Source organism: Furipterus horrens, unplaced genomic scaffold, assembly GCF_987537825.1.
Source record: "Furipterus horrens unplaced genomic scaffold, mFurHor1.1.pri manual_scaffold_4, whole genome shotgun sequence".
NCBI classification, from domain to species: domain Eukaryota; kingdom Metazoa; phylum Chordata; class Mammalia; order Chiroptera; family Furipteridae; genus Furipterus; species Furipterus horrens.
Window position 1 is genome coordinate 172,376,301 of NW_028327174.1, and position 21,735 is coordinate 172,398,035.

At 44.9% G+C, this 21,735-nt stretch overlaps 2 protein-coding genes across 5 annotated transcripts in view; one reads left to right on the forward strand and one right to left on the reverse strand.

The window, feature by feature from the left end:
- UBAP1 (ubiquitin associated protein 1) overlaps positions 1 to 6,274 on the forward strand; it is a 58,610-nt gene extending 52,336 nt beyond the window's left edge. For all 4 annotated transcript variants that reach the window (XM_090274297.1, XM_090274299.1, XM_090274298.1 and 1 more), the window contains 3 exons: positions 3,594 to 3,776; positions 4,501 to 4,602; positions 5,136 to 6,274. In XM_090274297.1, the coding sequence (XP_090130423.1) occupies positions 3,594 to 3,776; positions 4,501 to 4,602; positions 5,136 to 5,276 (426 nt within the window). In that variant the 3' untranslated portion in view covers positions 5,277 to 6,274. The remainder of the gene's footprint in view (positions 1 to 3,593; positions 3,777 to 4,500; positions 4,603 to 5,135) is intronic.
- Positions 6,275 to 8,194: 1,920 nt separating this feature from the next.
- The window catches only part of KIF24 (kinesin family member 24), a 46,563-nt gene continuing 33,022 nt past the window's right edge, over positions 8,195 to 21,735 (reverse strand). The window contains exons 8-12 of the mRNA XM_090274300.1: positions 17,481 to 17,552; positions 16,330 to 16,439; positions 9,602 to 11,824; positions 8,909 to 9,002; positions 8,195 to 8,378 (exon numbers count right to left, since the gene is read on the reverse strand). Coding sequence (XP_090130426.1) covers positions 8,238 to 8,378; positions 8,909 to 9,002; positions 9,602 to 11,824; positions 16,330 to 16,439; positions 17,481 to 17,552 — 2,640 coding nt within the window. The 3' untranslated portion in view covers positions 8,195 to 8,237. The remainder of the gene's footprint in view (positions 8,379 to 8,908; positions 9,003 to 9,601; positions 11,825 to 16,329; positions 16,440 to 17,480; positions 17,553 to 21,735) is intronic.

Consider the following 21,735-nt stretch of genomic DNA (forward strand, 5'->3'; position numbering starts at 1 on the left):
TACTTCAGCAAAATATTTCTGCCTTTTCTTTTACACTTCTGAGTTCTCAGTTTACTAATTGTGGCCACAAAGCATAAAAGTAGTGCCCATTTTCTTTTAACTTGTATTTTAAACACTTTTTGACATACAGAATCTCTTAGCATTAGGTGTTTGAATCTGTTGATTGTTTATGTTGTCATTGCTTTAGTAACTACAAAGTTCTTCTCCATCTCTAGATTTTATAAATGAACTTACATTTATCAAAGTAATACAATGAAATCCAATAGTATTTAAAAGGCTTATATTGAAAAACAGTAACTCCCTGCCTCACCTCTCTCCAACTCCTCTTATGCTTCTCATTATAGTCAGGTACTTTAAGCTATTTCTAGCTGGGATTTATCTATTTGTAAATAAAATGCTTGTATTGCTTTTTCTAAATTTATCTATTTTAGACAGTTTTATACTTTCCTAGTTGCTGAGGATTTAGCTCTTATAGTAGCCTCTCCTCCACCTTCTTCCCACATCATATTTATATCATAGATTTTGGGTAAGTTAATGTTATTTATTCACATTATTATGATTGCATAAATACATATTTCAGATGGTATACTGATTACTTTTTTGCAGCTTCTTTTTCATAACTGTCCTATTTAAAAATGCTGCATAGTTTCTTTGTATTTCTAATTCTGTTCAAATGCTCCAAAAGACCTCTCAAAGGCCTAATAATAATTTTCCTATTTAGATATATTAGTTAACCTGTCAATTTTTGAGTCCTCGAATACCCAAAAATGTCTTAATTTTACCATCATGTGTGTATAATAGCTAGGCGATATTTAGATTTCTTGTCTGAAGATCATCTTCCTTTAGGAATTTTCAAGACATGTCTCCCTTTTTCCTGTTCATTTTCTGGAATTCCCATAAGCTGGTTGTTGGCTCTCTTGACTGTTTTTCTGATTTGCTATCTTTTCCAGTTTACTAGCTCTTGGAGATATACCCTTGACTATCTCATAACCTTTTTAAAAAAACCTCACAACCTTTTAAATAAAAATTTTACTTTATCATATTTTAAATTTCCAAGTGCTTTGTCTGCTCTTGTTTTGGTAACTCATGTTGGTGGCTTGGCTGTCTATTCATGTAAGAGTGAACAATAAAATAAAAGGGCGGGGCAGTGGAGAGCAACGGAGAAAAAATTGGGACAACTGTAGTAGAATAAAAAAAGATTAAAATTTTTTAAAAAAGTTAGCTTTTATAATGTGAAAGTAAACTGTACATTGTGAATAATGACAGTAAAAACAATAAAAAGCGAATATGTGTGTTGGGCTTTGCTTGCTGATCATTAAACTTCACTGTAAGCTGAAGGTTAGTTGGCTCTGAGGGGAGCTCTGCAAAATGCCAACATGTGAAGGTCCTCGTAGTTATTTAAGAGAATTCTGCTTGAGGGCTAAGGAAGGTTGGGTAAGGCTGCTATCGTCGGCAGCCGTCCGTCTCGAGAGACGATGGTGTAGCTTCTTAAGAGTCTATCTGCACCGCCGAGAATGGCTGTGCAGTCCAACTCGGGAGTGACACGGTATCTGTCTCCTCCCGTGTTGAATTGACATCTTGTGATGACGCTGGAGTGTCCTCTCCAGTGAAGCTGAAGCTACAGAGCCTGGGCAGGGTGATATGGAGGGTCTGCTGTTGCCCATGCAGCAGACCCCCCCTCTCTTCGCAGCTGAAGGATCCAAGGGAAAGACAGAGTCAATACAGCTTGGCTTCAGGTGCAGGCTGCTATAGACTTCTACTTAATCCCCATTTCGGTCCTTTAATCTCTGCTGTATGCTGTGCCTGGTGTCTTACCTCCTTTTTGGTGTCTGGTTCTCATTTTCTAGAGACTAAACCTTCTGCCTCCTGTAGAGGGGTGAAGGTGGGTAGGAAAGGTATTGCCTGAGGGTTTTACTGCTTTGAGTACTCATTTTGTGTTCTTGCCTTATCCCAACAGTACCTTGTGCTTGCAAACATTGAACCTATCATAGGAGTCTTGAGGGGCTGGTGAACTGTTTTATAATTTCGTTGCTTCTGTCAATTAGCATGCCTCCTTTAGCATTCTATGTTCTGAAATTTCATTGTAATATATTTCCCCTGCTGTTCCCTCTTTTTCTTTGACCTTAACGGTTAATAGTTTTCATTATTTTAGTGGGCTTTGGGGAGGAGGGTCAGTGCTTTGTTAAATAAAACCCCCCTTTGAAATCCTAATAGACCTCCATTTTTCAGCAACTGTTGATCAGAGCCCTGTAAGTGCCAAGGCCAACGCGGGGTCCCTAGGGTTCAGAAATGCATGGTAATTAACCTCTAAGAGCTCACACTGACATACTTTGATGTGAAAAGTACTGTGTTACCAGTGTGACTAAAAATGCTATTTGATTGTTGGAGTTCTTGAGCCCACACCAGGCTCTGCCCTGGAGAGAGAGACAGTCTTGGGACCTGCAAAGTGGCCAGGTTGATGGGACTTCTGCAACCTAATGCTGAGCCCTGTGACTGTGGGTTAGATATTTAAGTGGAAACAGTGGGTTTTGAGGCCTGTAGTCTTCTGGGGTTTTCTCAGCTGACTTTGAGGAGAGCATCTGGTTTTAGCTATATAATTTTGAACTTGCTTTTAGGACAGCAGGCTCCATGCCTCCTTAACCCTACACCCCCATAAAAAAAAGGAAATGAAAATTTTGTTGAAACATTTTTCCTGGTTCTTGGGAGCTGAGTCAAGCCATAGTGTTGGTCCTTTGGCCTTCATGCCTTGGACCTGAGTCACTATCAGAAATGATGGGAGGAGTTAATCATGGGACTCTGTCCACCAATCAGATTGGGGTAAACAAGGTCAGGTGGCTGGGAGCACGTTGCCTGTTGCCAGTGCAGTAAAGGTAGGGCCCTGGAGTCCACATTGCAATCCTTGAGGGCACAGCCTGCTGTGGCTAATAATAGTCCTTTAGCCCTGGCTCTGTAGGACAGCAGCTATAACAGGGAATCGAAGCACAGTGTGTGGTGTGGGGCGAAGGTGGAGTACCCTCAAAGCTCTGGGTCCTTAAACTGGCCATGTGTGGAAACAAACACTCACCGTCTGCCCAGCGCAGTGATAGAAGTGAGGATAGAGACATTGCCGGGAAAAGGCAGTTCCAGAGTTTGGGGTTTTTGAGGTGAATCATCCCTTCAGGACTCTCTGAGATACAGTCTAGGAAAGTGATATGTAGCCCTGGAGAGAAATCATAGTAGCCACCTTGGGCTTCAGCCCCATAGGCAGAACTTCTTCACCTCAAGTCCAGGGGATTGGGGCGTGGAAAAGCATGTGGCGCTTGTGGCGCTCTCTCATTCTGCAAGGTGGGCTGAGGGCAGGGGACAGAGGACAGCCACACTCACAGATGTTTTCCCAGCTTTTCTCTCCCTCAGCTGGAGGTGCCCTACCCCTCTTCATTCCTCTTCAGGATGTCTAGCCAGCAGCCTGGCCCTTTCTTCCAGGTAGACTGCTTGATTAGTGGTTTGATTAGTGTCAAGAGTGGCAAGCCCCTAGACTGGGCCATTTTGGTGACATGTCTTTTGGAGCCCATGTCTTTCTTCTTGCCTTGATCCTCTTATTTCTCCTCCACCAGGTCACACCTCCCAGTTTCTCAATGTCACAAGTGCCCAACACTCCCAGCTGTCCCCAGGCTTATTCTGAACTACAGACACTGTCCATCAGTGAGCGGCAGTGTGTGGAGACAGTGGTCAACATGGGCTACTCATATGAGTGTGTCCTGAGAGCCATGAGGAAGAAAGGAGAGAATATTGAGCAGGTGAGTGTTTGGTCAGCAGGGGTGGGGATGGGATTGGGGACAGGTGCATCATCAGCCAGAGAGAAGCCCCAGACCTCTGGAACTGAAGTAGTGTCCCACCTCTATCCTAGAGCCCCTCAGACACACAGCACCAGTGTCTGTTCCTGTGAGTCTGGGGGGACTCAGGGCACTCTGTTGGGGAAACTAGCAGCCTCTGTTTCCGGCTTGCTCTGGAACCTCGGCTGAAGGAAAATCTTGGGAGTACTGGAACTGTTGGACCATTATCTAACTACTCCCTCTTCTCTGCCCCTCCTGCGAGTGCACCCTGGGGTTGAGGTATGGTCAGATTTTTCCCAGAAATGTTTATCCTGTCATAATTGCCCAGGGAGTTTCAACATAGGGTACTGGTGTCCTAAACCTTAAGAGCATTTTCTGACTTGAGCTATTTCATAGAGGAATAGCCTGCCTAGGCTGTGGAGTTCATGTTCTGGGAGATATGAGTCAGCTGTGACAGGAACTCCTTTGAAAAATGGCTAGTCATGTTTAGAAGGGTGTGCCTCTTTGTTCAGCAGATAGTCACTGAGGTCCTGCTGTGCTGGATATAGTTCAAGGCACAAAATCAAGTCCTATCTAAGATCTAATAGCCAGGGTGGGGCGCAGACATCACACTTGTTGGTTTGTGTAAGACTCTTGGGAGACGGACAGGAATGGCAGTAGGTACTTAGACCTTTGTTTCTTTTCTTAGATTCTTGACTATCTCTTTGTACACGGACAGCTCTGTGAGAAGGGCTTCGACCCTCTTTTAGTGGAAGAGGCTCTGGAAATGCACCAGTGTTCAGAGGAAAAGGTAGGAACCTTCATGTTGGATGGGAACCCTTTGGAAAGGAGGGTTCCCTGCTGGCCCACAGCCCCCTTTCCCTACCAGTGACTGCAGGCAGAGGCAGTTGAAGCACAGAATCTTTCACGTGTCCAGAGGTGTGTTTGGCTCAGATGAAACACCGGGTTGAAGACTAGCTAGGATCCCAAAGAAGGGAGGTGAAAAAAGACCTGTGCAGAAAGCCATACTTTTGGGTGATGGGGAAGATTGTTAGTCACTTTACCTATCCTGTTGCCTGGAGAACAGCTGTTTCTGGGTTCAGTATCCTGCCTTGATGGAAATGTGGATGTGGGTGATGGGACTGGATCAAAGGTTAGCAAGATTTGGGGCTGTGGCATCAACCTGTCCCAGCTTCCTCCATATCCCTCCTCTGCTTGCTAGAGTACCTCAGGGGGCTCTGGCGAAGGATGCAGACTCCCACAAGCAACCCCCTGCACATGTATTTCTCCACTCAACTGTAGCTGGACCCCTTTTTTTAATCTGTACTCTCTTCTGCCCCTTAGATGATGGAGTTTCTTCAGTTAATGAGCAAATTTAAGGAAATGGGCTTTGAACTGAAAGACATTAAGGAAGTTCTGCTATTACACAACAATGACCAGGACAATGCTTTGGAAGACCTCATGGCTCGGGCTGGAGCCAGCTGAGACCAGGCCCAGCCTAAGCCCTGCCACGGAATCACCCCTGCAGTAGGCCCTGAGGAGCCCACCTGTGGGGAAGGAGGAGGGGCACTCTTCCAGATTTTCTTTTGGGGGTGGAAGGTGTGGAGACCGTACTTGCTAGTCTCTATGAGCCTAGGACCTGAGCTGGGGAGAAAGTGGGAAAGATTTGGGCATGTGAATGCCCCTAGAACCATCCTTGCTCCTTCCACATTAAATGTATTTGTAGTTTGAGAAGTGTCCTTCCCACCTTGGCCCTCCAGAGAGAATTCTGGTTATTCTGGGGTCTGTATGTCCTCAGCTGAAACCTGGCTGGGCTGCCAAAAGGAGTCGGGGAGAAGGGTTGGGAAGGCCATACTCAGTGCTGCTCTGGGGCTAGATGCTTCCCTCCCCTGTACTGATGGACTGAACTCTAATCCAGGTTGAGTGCAATTGAAAGGTTCTTCCAGGGTTTTGTTTACCCCCTCCACCCCCCTTTTAACAGTCTCTTAGTGTTACACTGGTTCTGCAATGTCACTGAGGTGCAAAGAATGCCCTTTTCCCCATGGGGCCCTGAATTTGCCTCTTCTGCCAGGCAGTTACCATGCTTCCCTGACCTAGCCTATTTCTTTTGGCCTGGTTTGGACCATAATCCTCTGCTACCAGGATTTTAGAGCCCCCCCCGCTCTATGAAACAGTTTTCACATTAAGAAATCATTGGCCCCTTCCCAAAATCAAGTTGGGGAGAAACAGGCCATGATTTAGTTGCCCAGCACTAACTCCACCTCAGTTCTCTTTGGAGAACAGCCTTTCCTGCCAGCCCCCTGCCCTAGGATGACAATGAATAACACCTAGTCATAGAAATCAGTCTCTTCGGTTTGTTTTATATTATGCTGTACATCATTAAAGATCTAAATATAAAGGAAATACAGTCTTGATGAATCTAAAGTAATTTCCTAACTATTTTGATTCTTCAGAGAGAACTACTAATAAAAATCTAAAAGGCATGTCCTGCTATCATAATTTCTTTATTGACAAGGGCTCTTTTACTGGGGGAGGAGGGAGGAGAGTTGAAGGGATTTCCTGCTTAGATTTGCTGGGATGAAACAGGCAGGACCTAATCATTTTGTCATTTTTTTTAATTGATTGATTTTAGAGAGGCACATCAACTTGTTATATGTGTTCATTCATTGATACTTACATGTACCCTGACTGGAGATTAAACCCACAACCTTGGCACATTGGGATGATGCTCCAACCAATGGAGCTACCTGGCCAGGGCCTATTTTCTCTAATTTTAATACTTCTCACTCTGTGCCTGTGGAACCCCGGAGCTAGCCCTCCAGTATGCCCTGGTTTTGGTTTGCAAAGGCAGGCCCAGAGGAAGGTCTGTTTAAACCTGACCTAGCTTGGTCTCTGGGCCAAGGACATGTGCCTTGCTATGAGACTGGCTGTTGAGGTGAGACATGAAGAAGTCCTTCCTGTGAGTAGCACCAGGCTTTTATGTACTCTGTGCCACAGGCAGGACTGGATTAACTGCTTCGCCAGCTCTCAGTGGTACTGTTGTATCTGATAGAACTAGATTTATCCTTAAAGTTTCTTGTCCTTATACTTAATACTGCCCCATAGTCCCTCTTGTGCTCTTGGTTGGAAGTGGGCTTCTAATTTAGTGATCTACTTGAGGGACTCCAGAGCCTTTGGGCCAGGGAAGCACCAAGGTGGGGAGAGGCTGCCCTCTCGTGGTCAGATCAGGCATGGCCAGAGGTTGACAAAAGATGACAAAGGGTAGCAGGGCTGCAGTCTCAGAAAGCCAGTTAGCCCCTCTTCTGGCTTTTAAATTTAATTAAGTCCTTTAAGAACTTGAAAGTTATTCATTACCTGTAGGAAATTAAAGTTTCACACCATAATGGGCCTCAGGGCCAGGCTGTGACACACAAATATCAATTTGACCCAGGGTGGCCTTGGTAAATAGTAGGCCACCTGGAGGCCACTTTGTATTTCTTGTCTTAAGCTTCTTCCTTGCTGAAAAGATAGACAGCAAGCAGAACATAAGTGAAGATATTGTATGTAAGGATTCTGCTTCAGCATCTCAACTGTTGATTGGAACACTCAATGCCAAGATGCTGAACACAGACTTGAGAGAGGCGTGGACCAGGGTGATCTTGGATGAAGGGGAGGCTAAGAGGTAGACTTGCCTGAGAACTGCCACCTCTTCAACTATTCCATGAATGGGTGTGGTGGGTGAGGAGACTTAGGAGCCAGGAACTGTCACAGGAGCATTAGGGCTGTTGGGGTCTGTAGAAGGCTAGTCATCCCAGGAAAAGGCAGACATGGAAAAAGACTGGATTGCAGGAAGGGAGGAGAACTGAAACCATAAAGCCAGTCTCACATATGCTTCTGTTAAACACATAGCAAGTCAAAGTTTATTCATTTTACATTTCAAAGGCTAACTTAAAGTCCCAAATAATGGGGCAGGGCTCACCTTCCCCTGCACCACTAGCACCGATCTTTAGCTTTTTGGCTAAGCCCTGATGACAAGCATAGAATTCACCTGATAAAGCTCCTGGATTCAGCATGTTATCTTCCCCAGCTTGTGACCTCTGGCCTCTAGGTTACCACTGACTACCCATAGTCTTAATTTCAAGTTCAGAAACATCTACAGGTTTATTATTAGACTCAAGTGTGTTTCCACAGACAAGGGGTTAGTAAGACAAATTCTCTTCCAGCCCCAAACAAAAGGGAGGGGCACATTAAGAAGCTTCTGTGCTTCTAAGTGAGGGATAGAGGCTTGTCCCTGAGAGAGGAGCTGGGGCCCAGCTCAGGTTATGTCTGGCTATGGAGAGGCTGCCATAACAGGTCTAGGGAATGGGTTCCGATATCTGCAGGGATTACCTGGCAGAGGTCCCTCCAGCCCCTGAGAACCCAGCACAGGCTCTTCAGCCACCCCACTACCTCATACCGGATCTTGCTCTAAGACACCACTGTCTTCTCAGGGGCCTCAGATAGCCTGTGGCAAGCCAGGTATAGGTGCAGCTGGTTCCTCAGACTCTGGATGCACCTGGACTTCAGAACCATAATTTCATCCAACTGAGTGACAAAGTCTTCAAAATCCTGAGACAGGAAACAAAGGACAAATGGTGCTGTTGCTGGCCCTCTCCCAAATCTGCTTTTCTCTTGCAGGAAGACTTTAGAGCCTAGGCCCATCCAGCCAGAAATCCTGCAAGATAGTCACTATGGCACAGGGCGGAGCTCACTTCTCTGCATTTGATAAATTTTATATGTAGAGAGGTGTTTTTCAGGGTAGGGGGTATTTTCATATAAGTACTTCTGGTCTGCATGTGGCTCCCTGTTATTGTCACAAGGAGGAACCCCAATAAGCCCCTAGGAAGGCAGAATGGTGAAGGATAGAAGCTGGAAACATTTTAGCCTGGGAATGGGGAGTGTAGCACCATCATCCCACCTGTCCTTGCATTCCCTCAAGCTATCCTAGAGGAGTGGCAAGATGAGGCCCAAGCCTTTAATATGATTAGTGTGACAGCAGACCCTTACCCCACACCTAACCACAGCAAAAAAAGTTGACCATCAAACTAGCTATAGGCTGATTCCCAAAAGCCCCTGAGTGTCCAGCCAAGGCCACTTACATTAGGAGCCAGTTGGCTCATCAGGGTCTCCTCCTTGAAGCCCAGCTTGGCCATTTCATCTAGCTGTTCCTGGTGTGCTCGGATGACCACCTGCCTGGGAACACCAGAAGGGATGCTGTGAGCCTCTGGGCCTCCCATCTCTCCTGGGCAGCTTTCTTGAACTGAGCCCCATTACTAAGCCAGTAGCTGGCTCTGCCCCAAGTGGTCAAGGCTTTGACCAGGACCAGCTCACCCCACTTCCTTCCCTCCTCACCTGTTCTCTGGACTTGTCAAGGGGGTAGGGAATACCAGTGAGATACTAGGAGAGACGGGGTCTTGAGCTATCCCCTTGCTCCCCAGGTACACTAAGGGACAGGGCTGGGTGCTGCTGCTACAGAGGAGCTGCCCAAAGCTTCTCTGCAAAAAGGCTCAAGACTGTGCCACTGCAGCTGGCATACCTGGTACAAGGTAGAGCCTGCTACCTAGCAGGAAAGGGTCCACCCACTCTGGCAGGCTTGCTCCAATATGTCTTATTCCTGCTACTCAAGTCAGATGCATCTAGGCAGGCTCCCTTAAAAAGCTGGACAAATCTTTTTCGAGTCATACAGCTTTGACAGCCAACCACAGCTGTTCTCAGAACAAACAAAACATTAAGCTGGGGTAGAGACTAGGGATGCCAAAAGGTTCAAGTCTCAGGCAGAAAATCCTACTTACTGCGCATGCCCCAGCATGGGCTGATGCAGTATCCCGGCAGTCGTGGGAGAGCAGCTAGGGCCCAGGGAAGAGCCTGGCCTTGCTAAGCACTTTTGGAATGGCCTGTGTTTGAGCCATGCGATGTCCTCATTGTAGCAGGGCAACTTGATGGAGTCTGTGGACAAATCCAGCTCCCGCCAGCTGAGCCCTGCCAGACGCTTTCTTTCCCGAGCCCAAGGCTGATCAGCCATGTCACTGCTTCCTGTTCGTGGGGTGGGTGTAGGCTCACAGTAGGGTCCTCCAGTATGTATGGTGGGGAAGGACTTTCCTGGGAAACCCTGGGAGCTGTTGAGCTCTGTCTCCTCAGCATCGGCATCATACTGCTCACTAGCCACGTGCTCCTGGGAGAAGAGTGTAGTCTCTCTGCTCTGGTTGACCTCCCCCAGGTCAGCCTCCCTGGTGGGTGGGTGCTGATGGATGGGTGATGGGGACAGAGGTGGAAGATCAGCACCAGGCTTGTTGTCAGGGGGAGATGACGAACGCCACAGGTGCCCACTTGCCAAAGACACTGGCAGAACTGCCTCTTGATCGCCAGGTGACACTGTATGGTCCACAGCTGGCCCCTCTGTGCCTGCTAGACTGTGTGTGGCCCCATCCTGGGCTGGCTGATTCAAGGGAGGAGGACCCTCATCATCTGGGTTCTCCAGGAGGGACACAGTGAGGGGAGCCATCAGTCCAGAAGCATATTCAGAGCACATGCCTAATTCATCTCTAGAGTCTTCTCCTTGGAAAGGGTTACTATTTTTCATTGTTATGGTTGCCATATTTGGGCTGTCTTTGCTGATTTCTCTCGGAGGTGTGCTGACTGTGTCTCTTTGGTCTGGGGATCCAGGATTTGCAATGAGGGATAGTGATAAAGTGAAACCATCTTCCTTCAGGGATGCTGAGCTGCCCTCAGCCTGCCCAGGAACTTCATTTCTGAAAGCATTCTGTTTGAGGTCAGAGGCTGAGTTGCCACCTCTTTTCTGATTATATACAAAATCTTCCTGTGAGCAGTAAGGCTTCTCTGCCAGTATGTCTCTGGGAGAAGGCTCTGAGGAAGTACAGTCCTCCTCTCTGCTGTCGTCCAGGGGCACCTTACGTGGGCTGTGGCCATGATCAACTGCTGCTTTTCTGTGGCTTGTGGGATCCTTGGAGTACATCCAGTTTCCAGTTGGATCCTTCTCATAACCACCTAACCTGGGGCTAAAAAAGAGACTCTGCTGCCTTTCGGCCACCTGTTCCTCAGGACCTTGTTCCTTTTGATGAAGGAAGAATGAGTTTTCGCTATTCTCCAGGGTGTTTCTGTGCTTTGTGGTCCTCTGACAGGAGACATGTGAGAAAGAATCTTCACTGAAGTCGCTGTCATCAAGGTCCTCAGCTGGGGCTCCATCATGACTCTCAGAATTAGAGTGCAAAGGAGGAGGTGTCTCACTCTGGACCTCTTGAGGTCTGTACTGGCATAAAAGCCTTTCCAGTGGTTGGTACTTTAACTTCTGTTGGAGGAGAGGTGGCTGCTGGAACTGCTGGTGATAAAAGCGCAAATGTTCCTCCCTTTCCTTCTGATGTGGAGGGATGTTTGTCCAAGCCTCAGAGGCAGGCCTGGCAAGCTTGCCCTCCTTGCTGCCCTGACTGTACTCTGCTAAGTGCTGGACGTTGCCAGAGGGGAGCTCAACTCGTGACACAAGCTGCTTCTGCACTGGCTGCACAGTCTGCACTTTCTTGCACTTGTTGGTTAGCTTACCCTGCACTAGGTCCTCTCCTGGGTCAGGGGCCCTGCTTTCCCACCCAACGGCAGTTTTGTTGCTGATTTGATTTTTCTCAGAGCACAATGAAGCTGACTCTTCTTCCTTTTTTTTGGTTAAATGTCCAGACCGCGTGGTTCCTTTGACAGGGCTAGTCTGAATGACCCACTCTTGAGGAGGACTCCCTCTGGAACCACCCCTTTTACCAGACACTTTAGGTACAGAAGCAAAAGGGATATTGGGTGGGTGGCTGGCCAGAGGATGGGCCTTCCCTCTCGTGGAGCCAGGTGCCACTGCAACTGACTGCTGAAGTCCTAGCTTGACTTTTTTGGGGGAACACTTGTCCCCTGTCAGGGCCACAGGGGAGCTCTGAATTCGTTTTGGAGAAGAGTTTCCAGATGTCCGATTTCGACTGGCAGCTGAAGTGCAACACTTGATGCCTTTCTTTAGTTCTTTGACCCTGTAAATGACCATTTTATGTTAAGTGTGATTTTTCATGCTCTATAATTTCTTTTATGCAGATTTCAGAGAAAACAAAAATATTACAAGGATTTGGGAGTTATTTATTTTTTATCTGGAAGAAAATAAGAGATGGGGAGATTCTACTTCAGCCTGAGATACCTCTTTACTTGAACATAAAAGGTCAATGTCTTCTCTGAGAATATAAGCATGTACCCAACATTCCATAATCAGAAATTATGGAAATCACCACACTTGCATGTGAGGGACAGGCCAGAGGAGCTAGTGTCAGAACTGCACTACATCCAAGTGAGGCAGGAGAGTAAGAAGCTAGGAAAATTCCTTGGCAAGTCGAATAGGGAAACTGAGACAAACAGCTGAACAAACTGGCTGAGCAATTTACTAGCAGATGCAGATGGTCAGTAGGACAAAAGGCCCAAGCCCCTTCCCTGAGTGTCCCTGAGTGCCTGGCATGGGGCAAAACTGGGAAAACAAGGACCTCATCTCTAGGGTAACCTCTTCTCCCCTGGCCTTTCATCTCTGGAGATAACATCTAGGCCTCAGTTGTGTTTCAGCTCTAGGCTCAGAAAGCCAAGCTAACCTCACATGGGACCAGCTGCATTGAATAATGACCTCTTGCCCTGGTGCCAACCAATCAGAGACCACGACCCTGAGAGGACACACTTGGAAAGCTGATGCACTCTATTTACCCTGGGGTCTCCCCTAAGCTCTCTACCCTTACAAGTTCTTAAGATAAAGGACCAGGTGCCAGCTCTCCCTCCCCATCCCTGGAGCATACCAGTGCCTTTCCCCTCCCTCTCCATCTTCCCATAGACATGCACCTCCTAAACTCTAGGGGACCCCAAGAGCCTTGTAACCAGGGCAGCAATGGGCAGTGACAGTTCGGCCCGGGAAGCCCCCCTGAACCTGTTTCCAAGGCCCCTTTTCTCTGACTTCTAGTGAGCTAAAGCAGCCCTGCCAAGGCTCATTTCTTTCCTATAATATTTTCAGAGAGTCAAGGCAGCTGCTTAAGCCCTCCTGTTATTTCTTCTATGTTAAACCTTTCCTTGTTTTACTATTCCAGCTTTAATAAACATACCCTCATAGTCACCTGGATTCGTGTTGTGAAACCTTTCCTATACAAAGTCAAGAACACACACACACTACATGCAGGCCCCAGGCAGACCTGCAAAGGGCCAGGTCCCCTTTCTGGTAACACAAGCAGGGTCCACTCGATTTCTGAAGGTGGGCCAACTTAGGAGCTCACCCACTCACTAGTCCACAAACAGGGCCCTCTTTTCCTGGAAACCACCTACTTTCAGGCTTCTGAGAAAACAAGTTCCATCAAACCTGCTGGGTACTTCAAGAAACAAAAGCCCTCTGGAAATAAGCAGGCTTATGCTAATACCATTAAGGGGAAAATTACCTGTTTATTCCCACGCTTTCTCAACCTTAGCACTAGTGGTATTTGGAGCTTGGTAATTCCTTGTTGTGGGCGGCTGTCTTGTGCACTGTGGAATGTTTAACAGCACCCCTACCCTCTACCCACCAGATGCTTGTAGCACTTCTCCTCAGCCATAACAATCGTCTCCAGACACCGCCAAATGTCCCCAGGGAGGCAAAATCACCCCACAGATAAATAAAATCCACAAAGGAATTTTAGAGAACATAGAAAAATCCAGAATTAAGTATCTGCTAGGATTCAGTTACCAAGATCAAAGTCTCTGAGTCTGTGATACTTAACACAAAAAACTATAAAAGTTATGAATTACAGGAGATGTCAAGTAAAAATGTAACTCTCCAGTGGTTTATAGATTCTGCATTAAAATCTCCTATGGGGGAGCAGTACTTCTGCCTGGGATCTCCTGGGAAATGTATTTTCTATGGTTTTGATTTTAATCCAATCCCCAATGGGGGCTAAATGACCCTTTGGCCATTTCTGAAAACCAAGATAGTAAACCTGACACTGAAACTTGATTTAAATCTTCCTTTTAGGTCTGAGAGACAAGGCAGGCAGATAACACAGCTAAGCAAAGAGATGTAGCAAGACATGAATTGTGTCCATGGATGGGCCTTTGCTTAGGTGTTGTAGTAGGGCATACATACAAGGAATGAGCTGACAGGTGCTGCAGCAAGCTGAGATTGTTCCAAGTTACTTCCTGTTATTAAAATCTGAGCTATTTTAGTTTCATTAAGAAAAACATCAAAATTCCTTGTAGGAGTAGTAGTAAATAATTCTTGAACCCAGAGTGCCAAAAGGAATCTTATAGGTATATTTTGATCACTGATGCTAAATGCTTCCAGTGTACTCTGCCTGTTACCATAATCACTCCTGTCACTGAGCTCTTTTCTGATTTACAGTATTCCCTCACTTATCTCAGGTATTACGTTCTAGACCACCCTGCGATAGGTGAAAATCCGCGAAGTAGGAACCTTACATTTATTTTAGTATTTATATATATTTCAAGGCTTTATAAACCTTTCCCACACACTTATAAACCGTTCCCAGTCCCTTATTAACCTTTTCTACACTTTTATAAATACTACTTATGTTCTTAAACATATTCTACACTCTTAAACCTATGTAACTTTAACAACATACGTATACAGTACCACAAAATCCTACGATATAGCAAAAAATCCGCGATAAATAATTAAACATAATATTTTTAAAAATCCCGTGATACAGTCAGGCTGTGATAAATGAACCGCAATATAGAGAGGGACTACTGTACCTATTAGGGGTCTAGTTGGAACTTTATTTTGGGACTATTTAGCACCATTTTCGTAGTATGTGGAGATGAACATTTTAAATCAGAGAGAGGAAATTTTAAAATAAGCAATAAAATCATCTTCATCCTGTGAGGGCATAGGTTATTACCTAAAATTAATTTAGTTAGGCCTCACTTAAGCACATAAAACAAATAGGTTTCATATTTATTTTCAAGAATTTATCAGACTGCTTTGAATGGGAGAGATTGTTTCTACTGTACTTTTTGCATTCTTTTTTTTAACCAAAATAATTTCAAAGAATTTCTCAATTGTATTCAATACATCCCTATGATAAAGTGTTATTTCCACGTTGCACACTGAACCCTGAGAAGAACGTCTTGTTCTCTGCTCCTAATGATGAAGCTCAAACAACTGATATGATGTCTATGACTTGGGGACTGGGTGGGGTTATGAAACAAGATCATTTTAGAGTTAATAACTGCTGAAGCTGGGTAATGAATATATGGGGGGAAAGAACTTCAGGCCATAGTGGTTTTCTGGAAACAATTTTGGATCATCGTGCATCTCCTGTTTGACCTCAGTTCATGACATGCTAGTGTGCTGGCATGAGGAAACCATGTAATAAAGAAGCTGCCTTTAGGAAACTTTTTGGGGGAACCTGTTAATATTACTATTGTTAAAGTTAGCATATATTAAGTTCTCATTATATTCTTGGCATGGCTTATTACCTCATTGGTTCCACATAACTGTTAATATGAGGTAAATACTATTATTATCCTCTTTCGGCTAAGGAAACTGAGGCTCAGACACTCAGCTAGCTAGTGACAGAAGCAGGGTATTGGCTTAGAGAGCCTGACTCCAGAGCCCACTCCTGTAATCACTTTGCAAACTATCTCTCCTATTTAAATGAGATAAAGTACACAGAGGATCTTACTCAAGCCCTGACACCCAGGAGGAGCTCCTTCTTTCATTCACAAATACTTATTGTGCATCTACTAGGTAGCAGGTATTGTTAGGGCAGCAGAGATATAGTGGAGAAAAAGATAAGGTTTCTGTTTTCATGGAACTTAAATGATAGCTCATCTTCCCTTTTCAGTCAGTTTCATAAAATGCCATAGATACTAAAGATACTTCAACAGTAATTAAAAAGTAGGTTTCCCTCAAATAGTTTGTCAACCTTGGAGACAGCTTCTGGGAAACTAAAGAGGAGGGTGTAAGACAGGACAGGCAGCAAAGCAGCAAGAGGAAAGGATGGTAATGAAAGCATCTTCACCCAACATATGAAACACATGTGACCACAGGGTAAGAGGTACTAGCTCTGCCAACAGCTCCCAATGAGCCCTTTTCAAGTTCTTGCCTTTCTCTGGGCCTCCGTTTATCCTTCTGTAACATGTCTAGGTTGGTCTCTTCTACATTCTTCCACTTTGACAAATAATATGTATTCTATCCCTTACAATTAAGGCAAAGGTTAGTGGGAAGATTCCACCCCAGAGAAATATTTCATCTCCCATTAGCCATTTACAAGCACTGATGGAGTTCTCTCCTGAACAAAGGAATATGTCACCTTCCTCTTGTCACATTCACATTTGTAAATTGTCAGGGCCTACCAGGTGACATTTTTCAAATGACCAATTGCACAAAACCCTGATGGTAGGATCACTTCCTCAAGAATAGGCTTGTGGAACTCAAGGTCAGATCCCTGTGTGTATATCAGACAGACAGACAGACAGGCACACACACACACACATGACCTGCCACTTAAGAGGGACTCACCGGTCAGCATAGCGCAAGGTATTCAGAGTGTGTTCAGTGGCCACGTGGCTTGGTGAGATGTTGGCGATCATGCAGGTTTTGGCATTGCCGATGAAAGAGTCTTTCAGGACCTATATAAAACAAAAGGCAGGCAAATGAAGTCAACTAGCAAAGGGCATATTGACTACTTATTGTGTGTAGGACACTGGACCATAGCTCCCCTGTCTACAAAAAGGCAATTCACAGAAAACAAAACAGATAATCAAATATATATTTTTGAAAAAGGTACTCACTTCACTGTTAATCAATGAAATGCAAACAAACCACTAAAAAACCTAATGCTTTTTTCACCCATAAGATTAAGAAAGACTCATGATACCCTGCTAAACTGCCCAAGTACTGATATGAGCTTTTGAGAGGGCAGTCTGGGGATATGTATCAAAATGTAAAAAATGTACACACTATTGGTTTGGCAAATCTAGGAGTCCATAAATGGAATAAACCAGGTAACTGTAAACTGAATACAATCATTCAAAATAATTAAGTATATCTGTACTTAGGTACATGGAAAGATCTAAAACTATCAGTTACTTCCATAACTCTGTGGCTCTTCATGTGAATACAGGGCAGAGAAATCCCTGGAAGGATGTTCACCAAAATGCAGCAGTGGTTGTTACTGGGAAGTTGGATGTTCAGGTACCTTTTCCCATCTCCTTTGCACTTGTATGTACTATTTGAATTATCATTATTATTTTAATTTAATAGAAACACATTTTCTAGGATGATGAATTTGTTTAAAAAAATAATAACAGAGCAAATGTCAGAATCAGGACTAATTACCTATATAAAGGGTTTCCTAGGTCCCTGGTTGAAATCATGTTTGAGAAGACACAATCTAACCTATAAATCACCAACTCTGCCTGGTAAGGAGCTATGTCATTAAAGGGTCTACCCCAGCCTCTGTGTAGTTACTGGTCTGGCTGCACAGAGAGAAAACTTCTCCCAGAACAAAGATCATCGCCTAGGCTGCCCTCTACCTCATCTGTCTTCCACTGTGCACAAGACGTGGTGAAGAAAGGAACCAGGGACACCCATAACTGTCTTCACAGCTAAATGGAAGCAAGAACAAATGAGTGAACCAGAACAAACTCAAAGCTCACATTTAACTTTACCTGAGTTAATTTGCTTTGCCGGAAGGGTGTATGGGTGTGTTCCTGATCCAATGCTCGGATACATTCCTTCAGCTGCAAACAACGAGCACATCAAATATCATACGCAACAAGAGAATAACAGATTAGGTTTTTCTTATACTCAAAAGAAAATCAATCCTCCAAAAAGGAGTCAAATATCCTGGTAATTTCCTGTTCAACAAGAAAACAATCAAGCTAGCCTTAGCCAGGTGGCTTAGTTGATTAGAGCATCTTCTCTGCACACCAAAAGGTTGTGGGTTTGTTTTCCAGTCAGGGCACATACCTAGGTTGCAAGGCAACCAACCACTGTTTCTCTCTCACATAGATATTTCTCTCTCTGTCCCTCCCTCTCTCTCTAAAGTCAATAAAAACATATCCTTAGGTGAGGCTTAAAAAACTAATAAGAATAAGAAAAAGAAAGCTAGACTAGGAAACATAAACCTGTACTAGCTGTACTAGGTAAGGGCCCCCCAACTTAAAAGCTATGACTAGCCCTGATAGTGTGAAATAGACAAACTCAAGGACCTTCCCACAGGTCCTGGGTCTAAGCTTATATAGGGACAGTTCTGGCTTGCAAGCTGCTTTTCTCTCCTCTTCTCACACTCTTCCCAACTGCAGAAGCATTTGAACTACAGAAAATATCCACACACATACACCCCACTTTCCCACTTGCACATGCACACCTATAATTGTAGATTCAAGTGTAGATTAAGATGTAAGTCGTCTGAAACTTCCAGTCAAGATGGAGGCGTAGGTAAACACAACTCGCCTCCTCACACAACTGCATCAAAATTACAACTAAACTACAGAACAACCATCATTCAGAACCATCAGAAATCGAGCTGAATGAAAGTCTGACAACTACGGAACTAAAGATACCACATCCATTCAGACTGGTGGGAAACGTGGAGAAGCAGAATGGGCTGGTCCCTCACCCACGTGTGGTGGATAAAAATCTGGGAGGGATAACTCGGAGCAAGGGGTCCCAGCCCCACACAAGGCCCTCCAGCCCACGGTTCCAGTGCCAGGAATATAAGTCCCATAACTTCTGGTTGTAAAAAACCAGTGGGTTTGAGTTGGTGATAGGAACTACTGGATTCCCAAGCAGTTCCTCTTAAGGGGCCTCTCACACAGACCTACCTAGATTCACTCAGCCTGAGCTTTAGCACTAGGGTAGCAGCCTGAAAGGCACCAGTAGCATACAGGGAGGAATTGAAGTGGCTGGTATCAAGGTGAGAGCAGGGGACAGCTTTCTTCCAGAAAGAAAGGCAGGCAGAGGTCATTAGTCCTTTTCTGAGCCCTCCCCCACAGAGCCACAGAGCCAGCAAGCAGGGGCCATATCTGAGACTCCATCAACCTGGTGTACATGGTTCACTCCACCCTGTGAAGCCCTGAGGCTCCAACCCACCCAACTTATGGCCCATCCAAGCTGTTAACAGTGGCTGTTCCATATGAATGGCTGGTCTTAGCTCAGACTTCACATCTTAAATCCTCTCAAACAAGCAACAGCCAGCCTCAGTGAGCCCTCAGAACCTGTTCCTCTGGCTAAGCAGCCCCGGGCCTGGCACTAGCAGCAGCTAGCTTTGGATCACAGTTTGGTTTTGTCTGGAAACCTCAAAGCCTAGTACAGGTAGCAGCCATCAGCAGACTGCTTTGTAGCTCATGCTGGGTGCCCCAGGTGGAACACAGATGGTGGCTGACCCTGGCCTGCACCACCCAGCAAACCCCAGAGCCTGTGCACCATGTTGGAACACCACCACCCTGCTCTGCACAGATGATCCTCCATAGAGCATGAAGATTTGTGGTCAGTGATCACAGCCAGTGCTTGCAGCTGACTGACCAGGTAAATCCCTCCCATTGACTTGCCAACAGCAATCAAGACTCAACTACAAGGAGGGTGTACTCAGCCCACCTGGAGGGCATACCTCGAGTACCCCACTTGGGTGATAGGGAAGTGCTATGCCACTGGACTCTACAGGACACCTACTATATTGGGCCATGTTACCAAGACACAGATTCATAGCAGCTCTACCTAATATATAGAAACAAACACAGGGAGGCTACCAAAATGAGGAGACAAAAAAACATGGTCCAAATGAAGAATAGATCAAAACTCCAGCAAAACATCTAAACAAAATGGAGATGAGCAATCTGTTAGATGTAGAATTCAAAATTCTGGTTATGAGGATGCTCAAGGAACTTAAGTGAGGACCTCAACAGTTTAAAAAAGACCCAGGCAGAAATGAAGGATATCCTAATAAAAATAAAGAATAATTTATAGGGAATCAAAAGCTGAATGGATAACAATGATATGAAACATAAGGAAACAAAAAACAACCAATCAGAACAACTAGAAGAAAAAAGAATAAAAGAACAAAAGCCAAAAACAAACGAGGACAGTGTGAGAGGTCTCTGCGATAACATCAAGCGTACCAACCTTTGTATCATTGGAGTGTCAGAAGGAGAAGAGAAAGAGCAAGAAATTTGAAATCTAGTTGAAAAAATGAAAGAAAACTTCCATAATTTGGTGAAGAAATAGACATGCAAGTCCAGGAAGCACAGAGTCCCAAACAAGATGAATGCAAAGAAGCCCACTTCAAGACAAATCATAATTAAAATGCCAAAGGTTGAAGATAAAGGGACAATCTTAGAAGCAGCAAGACAAAAACAGTTAGTTACCTACAGGGGAGTTCCCATAAGACTTTCAACTGACTTCTCAGAAGAAACTTTGCAGGCTAGAAGGGATTGGCAAGAAATATTCAAAGTCATCAAAAGCAGGGACCTACAGCCAAGATTGCTCTACCCAGTAAAGCTATCATTTAGAATGGAAGGGCAGATAAAGAGCTTCCCAGACAATAAAAAACTAAAGGAGTTCATCATCACTAAACCATTATCATATGAAATGTTAAAGGGACTTATTTAAGAAAAAGAAGATCAAAGCTATGAACAATAAAATAACAGTAAACACATATCTATCAACAATTGAATCTAAAAAAACTAAGTGAACAAGAACAGAACAGAGACAGAATCATAGCTAAAGAGAGCATTTTGATGGTTGCCAGATGGGTGAGGGGTTTTGGGGAATGGGTGTAGAGGTGAAGGGATTAAGAAGTACAAATTGGTAGTCACAGATAGCCATTGGGATGTAAAGTACAGAATAGGAAATGGAGTAGCCAAAAAACTTACACACATGACCCATGGACATGAACAAAGGGGTGGGAGTTGCCTGAGGGACTGGGAAGTGACGGGGGGGGGGGGGTTTGGAAAACTTTAATAGCATAATCAATAAAACATAATTTAAAAGAAAGAAAAGATGGGGCAGGAGAATGAGTCAGAGCTGAGAAGGAACTGAGAATTACCTAGGTCTGCCTCCTCACTTTAAAAAAGCAGGGATTGTGGCCCAAAGAAAAGAGCATGTCACTTGGTCCTGGGCACAGCCATAAAATAAATGCTCATAGGACATCACTAGTGCCAGCAGAGATATGGATATGCAGACCCCCAGGGGCATCAGGTAGAGCAGGGGTAGGGGGACAAGATGAGGGAGGAAAGAGCTATTTCTGAGTCATGAATCTAGGCTAAAAGGCAGTAACTGAAAAGGAAGGGAGGAAAGAGAAGGGAAGGAATCCCTTGGAAGTGCTAGTGCTGAGAGTTCACTAAGAACAGTTAAGTACCTTTTAGATTTTGCTGTGGCTGTTTTTGACTGCAACCACAGATGCCTGAAGCTAACCCCTCTCTAAGAAGCTGCAGGGTATAAGAAGTTATAAGGGCGTTTCAATTTCCTCTTTTATTTCAAATCAATCCAATATCCCCAAACTCGAGCATTGAAACCATCCTTCAGAATGAACAAGTAACAAAACCATGTCCCTGAGTACCTCCTACCCTTTATGTATTCACATCTAAGTGTGGCCATCAATTCCTATGAGGCCTTGGGAAATGGAAAGCAGACTTTACTGAACACTAAGAATATCCAAGTAAAATACACAGGAAAGAAACAAGGGACATCTTTGTGCACCTCACAGAGTACAAGATTTTGATCCTATTCTAGATGGCTTGTTCCCAGGCCCCTTTACTTGCTATATTGCCCATGTGAGACAGGTATAGTCAAGCCCCAAAGGGCTGTATGACTTCACAGGTACCCCTTCCCAGGTTTCATAGCTGATTTCTATGACCATAGTTTTAAATATGAGAATCACAGATTTCTAGCTAGAGGCTGTGGACCCTTGGCCAATTCACTTAA